The sequence below is a fragment of the Pongo pygmaeus genome, chromosome 21 (assembly GCF_028885625.2).
Source record: "Pongo pygmaeus isolate AG05252 chromosome 21, NHGRI_mPonPyg2-v2.0_pri, whole genome shotgun sequence".
Taxonomy (NCBI): domain Eukaryota; kingdom Metazoa; phylum Chordata; class Mammalia; order Primates; family Hominidae; genus Pongo; species Pongo pygmaeus.
In genome coordinates, this window is record NC_072394.2 from 19,122,399 (window position 1) to 19,128,971 (window position 6,573).

General features: G+C 52.9%; 1 protein-coding gene across 1 annotated transcript; it reads right to left on the bottom strand.

Annotated features, from left to right (window-relative positions):
- Window positions 1-979: 979 nt before the first annotated feature.
- Window positions 980-4,361, bottom strand: LOC129021973 (cystatin-SA-like). The gene is made up of 3 exons (XM_054468064.2): window positions 4,077-4,361; window positions 2,431-2,544; window positions 980-1,317 (listed from the first exon to the last, which is right to left on the bottom strand). Exons 1-3 carry the CDS (start codon window positions 4,299-4,301, stop codon window positions 1,234-1,236), a joined length of 423 nt encoding a protein of 140 aa, XP_054324039.1. The 5' UTR covers window positions 4,302-4,361; the 3' UTR covers window positions 980-1,233.
- Window positions 4,362-6,573: the final 2,212 nt, after the last annotated feature.

Sequence of the window (6,573 nt, forward strand, 5' to 3'; positions counted from 1 at the left end):
TGGCAAAGGGAAGGGCCGTGCAGGGTTGGCGAGGACTTAGGACTGTAGCTTCTTCTTTGAAGCACAACTACCCAATACTCTACAGAATGGTTTTGACACTAAGATGATGTTATTAATTAAAACATCCTTTTTGAAAAAAATGAGTGTCCACTGCATGTCACTTCCATTTGTGTTTTAGCTTCTCCATCCCTGCCAAGAACCCTGACCTGAGTGCTCGTTTTAAATCCAAGTCCAGAGAAAGAGCGGCTGGATGTGGATGTGGATGTGTAAAACTCTTCTAGGGCACAGCTTCCTAGCGTAGGAGATAACCTCCCAGCCTGGGGCACACCCTCCCAGGATGGATGACAGCAGGTGCTGCTTTCTCTGTTGATGTTGCCTGTCTTTGGTCTCGGTGGCATTTTCCCCAATCAGTTACACACACACACACACACACACACAAACACACACACACAATTCTGGACTTTGTTTCCATGTAGGGGCCTAAAGTCTCCCGTGGAAAGAGCCACACATCGATCACTATCTATTTCATGTCTAGGCGGTTTGATGAGAGAAGGTCAGTCCCTGGAGTTTGCTCAAATCTGCAAGCACAGATGGAATCTATGGCCTGGTGAGCTCCACCGAGGCCTGGCCCCTGGCTGTGGACACAGACAGCCCCCGCCTCCTGGTCATGTCAGGAGCCCAGACCAAAGCACCAGCCCAGTTTCCCAGGCAGCAGCCTGGGCCCCCTCCTCTCCCTGACCCCATCACCAGGGGCTGCTGCAGCTGAAGGCCTGGGTTCCCAGCCCCTGGTTGCTCTCTCCCTGTTCTGAAGCTCAGGTCTCCGAAAGTGCCAGCAACTCCCCTGATGGCCTTGCTGTGGCCATGTCAGCTCCCAGATACTCCTCTGATATCCACTCCAGCAGAACAAGGAGGCTTCACAAAGGAACTGCAGAAACCCTGCCTGTGTGCACATCCCCACACAGCCAAGAGCTCAGAGGGAGGCGATGCTACTGTTTTATTGCAGGAGGTGGGGGTGTGTGTACCATGTACCAGGGCTATGAGAAGCAAGAAGGAAGGCGGGAGGGCAGAGCACCCTGCTGAGTAACAAAGGCCTCCTGCCGTCATCTCTGTCTGTCTCCTGGTGCAGCCACATGGGGAGACTTCCCCCAGCATGGGGCCACCAGTCCAGGAGAGGGAGCACTACAGGGGGGTGGGAGTAGGAGGTGGACGGTGTGACTGGTCTGGCATAGACCCCTAGGCTTCTTGACACCTGGAATTCACCAGGGATATTCTGTCCTCCCAGGCAACTTCATGGATCTTGAAAGAGCACAACTGTTTCTGTGAAGGGAAGAGAGAGGGCCAATCAGGGTGGGTTAAAGTAAAAGGGGAAGATGCCCAGCCATGAGATGTCAGAGCCTGGGTGAGTAGGCTGGAGGTGAGACACTTGGACCTCATCCACCCCTGCTGAGTCCTAGAGCACTGAACTACAATGAATAGTGACTGTTCCTTTACCCCTCCCAAGGCTCCAAGTCACCAGGTGGCATTGGGCCCCCACCCCAACCTGCAGGTTCCTGTCCCAGCACAGCCCTGTGAGGAGCAGCCTGTGCAAGGTCTTGGGAGCCCCAAGGGTGCAGGACATGGGAAGGTGGCTCACTTCCCCCAGCTCCTTCCACCTCCAGCACCGAGGCCAGCACTAAGAGGGGCCAGAGGGAAGACCCCAGGGCAGGGCAACTCCCCCTCAAAGAACTGGGGCAGGGGGGAATGGTAACAAGGGGAGTGTGGCTCTTCCCTGAGTGGAGACCTCACAAGAACCAGCAGGTCCTTGGAGAGGCTGGTGTTGGGTGATCTGGGCAAGTCCAGGGCTTCCCAGCTAACAGGCTCTAGGTCCCACTAATCTGATCACTGTGGCTGTGGCTGCATGCAGGTGCCTGAGCCTGGGATTAGACAGAGCCCCTTCTCCCTGCCCAGCACACAGCCCTGCAGCTGCTTCTTCCCATCCAAGAGGCAACACCCCAAAGCAGGCAGAGTTGACCTTCTAGTAACCATTCCCAAGATAAAGCCTTCCTAGCAAATCAAACACATCATCTCCCTCCCTCACCACCCCATCTACACATACATGGACAAGTACATAAACTCACTTGGAAGCCTCATCCCCATGGATCTATGTACAAAGCCCCATACACCCCCACACATCCATGCACAGGCACACATGCTCCCATACACCTCCCCACACACACTGGCACATGTGTGTACACGTTTCCCTTTCCACATGCACACCTACATGCACACCCCCCCACAAGTACATGAACATGTATTCATCCGTGCATACATGGCTCCTCACATACCCACCTGCACACACACACAGACTCCAAACATGTGTAAGGCAGAGGGTGACACATATGCACCACTCTGCAGTGCATGACTGGCCTGGGACCTATATCAGGAACGTACCTTCTGCAGTTCTGGCTGTTCATGGAAGGCACAAGTGTCCAAGTTGGGCTGGGACTTGGTACATATGGTTCGGCCCACCTCTACGTCGAAGAAGTAATTCACCCCACCCACGATCTACACACATGAGAAAACAGGACACACGGACAGCGCCCCCATCAGTTTCATGCACTCACAGGCACTTCACTGTGCCTGAGTCACTGGACTTGCTTTGGGGCTTCATGAGCTGCCCACATGTCACCACAAGGCACACAAGCCAACTTTTCCTGTCAGCTGCCAGGTTCTGGGCCTCATGCCTGCTCTTAAACATTGTTTTCTCTGTGCTGGGTAAAAAGATTCATTGAATTCTGCTACCTGTGACTCAGGGTTGAGGGAACACTGAATCTTTTCTAGGAAGGCTGTCTGATGACAAAATTTCAGCTAACTTCCGAAAATCTCATTCCCTCCATTTAACCTAGATTTATTACTTCATTTAGAGTAGGAAATGAGATGCTTCACACACACAGATATTTTGGGTCAATGGGGCCACCCAGATGCCACCATTTCAAGCGTGAGAATCAAGCTACATTTCTAAAGTCAGCAGCTCACCTATGTGTCTTACAATTACAGACTAGAATTGAACCCTTTCCCTGCACAAGGCCTCTCCCAGACACAACGTGGCAGAGCTGTGGAGAAACCTAGGTTGAGGGATTCATTGGAACCAGGAGGAACTGCTGAGGTCACTCAAGTATCAGTTTACCCATGTCTAAAATAGGCTTCCAGGCCTGACGGTCTGCTATGTCCTGTGCTTCACTCCAAGTTACTGTCATGTTTAAGAGGGAGATGCAGGCCAGTGGGGACCATGGCACCAGGGAGTGTACCTCCTGTGCAGGGAGAGGGCCCCAGCTGACAGCTGCAGGAGAAACAGGGCTGGTGGGGATTCCTTTGAATTTCCAGGAGAAGGTGGAGGAGCTCTAAAGGCTGTGTCACTATTTGCTGCTCTGCCATGGGATGCAGGTCAAGCTGGGCCCAGTTGCCCTGCTGAAGCTCCCTCCCAACCTGAACCCTCCTCCACTCTGCAGGGTGACCACTGTCCTCATCTGGTGGAGGTCTAACTCTGCATCAGCTGGTAGAGGCAGTGTCAGGCTTGCTCCACCCCAGCAGGGACTCAGCCGCCCTAGGCTGTAGGGGTTGATCAGCCTGCCTGAGTGTGAAGGCCGCTAGCCCTAAGGGTCTGTGCTCAGGGGTGTGACTTGGGGAAGCAGGGCTCTGCAGAACAGGGAGCCAGGTTTCTGTGTGGCCCCTGTGGAGAGGACTCAGGGAGGAGGATGAGCCTCATGGCCTGGATCTCATCCTGAGCAGCATCAAGCCCACCCAGAGTCAGCACAGTCTCCATCCACACCTGCTGGACCCTGGGAAATGCCATGGTCATGGTACAGACACAGGGGCTGCTGCAGGTTAAAGGAAGCTGAGAGGACAGACAGTGGCTGCAGTATATGGCCCGGGAGCATGCTTAGGCATGAAGGCCATCAGCAGAGAATCAGGGAAATCTGAATGAATCTGAGCACTAGATCATGAATGTGTCAGTGTTGATTTGCTGGGAATGCTCTTGAGGGTTGGGAAACAAATAGGCTGGGACTCAGGACCCCTCGGGTGGAGGCAGCACCCACCTGTTGCCTGGCTCTCAGTACCCGCAGCGGGCGTCTGTAGTAGTCATCTTCAGTGGCCTTGTTATACTCGCTGATGGCGAAGTGAAGGGCACGCTGTACCCCCTCATCATTGAGGTCTGCTTTATAGATGCCACCCGTGATTATCCTGTCCTCCTCAGGGCTCCAGGCCATGGCCACAGCCAGGGTAGCCAGCAGGAGCAGCAGGGTACACAGGGGCCGGGCCATGGTCTCCTCAGAGGCAGAGCACAGAGCTGGAGCTGCAGGAGAGGAGGGTGAGGGCCTGAGGCAGGTAGCCCACACCTGCAGGCAGCTGTGCATTTATCCTGCTTTGGCAGCCCAGCCCCACCCCCCTCCATGCTCGCCACTCCCTGACTCCTCCTCCTCTTTCTACACTTCTCATCTTTCAACATCTCTTTTTTCACACCCCTGCCACTACAAGCTCCCTCCCTGCCTCAGTTCTCCCTGCCCCTCCCAGGCCTCCTCCTCCATCTCCCCCTCCTCCCCACTCCTGTCCTCACTGCAGCCTCCCCGAGCCATGCCTCTCTTCCCCAGTGCTCCCAAGCTTGAGTCACCGGGTCTCCACAGAGGTGACACTGCTCCTTTGACTGTGAAAGCAATGTGACTTCCTGTTTGCTCAGGAAAGGGAAAAATACAGGGTTTGACCTCCCGGGGTCTTCAGATATCAGGAGCATCCAGGAGTACTTGATCACAGTCTCTGAATATCTGTAGCAGAGAGGTTATTTCAGAAGGTTCCAGAAGAACCTGTCCACACCCTACTATGGAGAATTTCTTTGCCAAATTTAAGAGAATTAACCTTTTTGGAAAAGGTCACTGGCTTCTCTTTTCATAATTCATTGTTCAATAAGCAAACCTATCACCAGCTACTCCCTGTGCCAGGAGGTCTAGGGCTTGAAGATGGAACCTGGATGATGAGCCATGAAGGTGACATTGCAGAGCTGCTGCCCAACAGAGATGTGACACCAACCCGTGAGCAATTGAAAATTTCTAGTAGATGCATTTTAAAAGATGCGAATAAATGGGTGAAGGTAACGTTTAAAACATTTATTTAACCTAATATAGCCACAATATTATTTCAGCTAATGGGAACAATTATTAACGAGATCGTTTATGCGTTTGTTTGTTTTTTTTTTTTTTTGATTTTGTAATTCTTTGAAGTTCCCTGTGTATTTTTTAAACTTGGACCAGAAGTCATTTTGGACTGGCCCCATTTCAAGTGTCCCGTGGCACACATGTGGCAGGCGGCTATGGAAATGCACAGTAAATTCCTACACAGTGTGTGTAGTGGATGGTAGGTTATGATCAACAATTAGGATGAGGGAGTTATACTCACTCTTTTGGAAGTGAAATAGAACAGGGGCTAGAGAGAGACCACTGGATCCTGGTCAGGGAGTTCTCTGTGAGACTGGAGAGGATGAGAAGCCCCAGGCAGAGGGGAACAGCCAGTGCAAAGGCCCTGAGTTGGGGTTGGGCATGCCTGCTGCAGGAACAGGAAGCTCCTGGAGGGGATGTGAGCAGGGAAGGGAATGACCTGGAGTCTCACGGTAACTGTGTGTGGGGCCCGGTGGAAGGTGCACAGAGACCCCTGGGAGGCAGTGGGAATGTCAGGAGAAGGAGCAGCAGCTGCGGTAGGAATCTGGGAACCCACAGGCCTCTCTTGCTTCTCTCCTAGGCAGTCATGCTTCGGGCTCCTTTGCTCCGTGCACTGCTTGGAAGACTCACCTGATACTTTAAAAATTGCCTTAAATGAGGTCGAATTTACATACAATAAAATGCCTAATAGTATGTGCCCAATCTGAGGGATTTCATAAATGCATACACTTGTGTTACCATTTTGTCCAGACCTGTGACATCTGCCTTGTCCCAGACGGTATCCTCCTGCCTCTCCAGCCACCCTCGTGGCCACCCCACCCTGGCAGCCCACAGATTCCTTTGTTGCCTGTCCTTGAGCTTCCCAGGAATGGAGTCCTGCAGATCGAGCCCTGGTGTGTCTTCGTCCTTTGCTCAGTGTGGCTTTCCAGTGGCCCCCGAGTTGCTTAATTGCCAGGATTGTGAGTTCTCCTTCTCCACAGACTGAGAGGATGTGGTCCGTTGGGTGCCCTGTGGGCTGACAAAGCCCCCAGCTCGGGATGCTGTGGGCCTGGGCTGGAATGTGATTCCAGGAGTGGGGAGGGTGAAAGGAGGCTCTGAACTGACAGCTGCTCCCTTTGTTCTCTCAACCCCACCCTCCATGCCTGATGGTGACCCTGTGGCAAATGCCCTTATGGTGAGGTGGCAGGCTTGGCCAGAAGCACCAGGAAACCCTAGGCCTTAGCAGGATACCCAGAGGACTCTCCTGGGAGTGGTGGAGGTGAGGGTAGGCCAGTGTCAGCCCAGACTTGTTTAGAACACTAAACAATACTATAATAAACAAATGATCAAGTGCAGAAAGCATCACATAAAGGTGCAAGTGATGAGGACAACCTGGCCGAGAGTCATC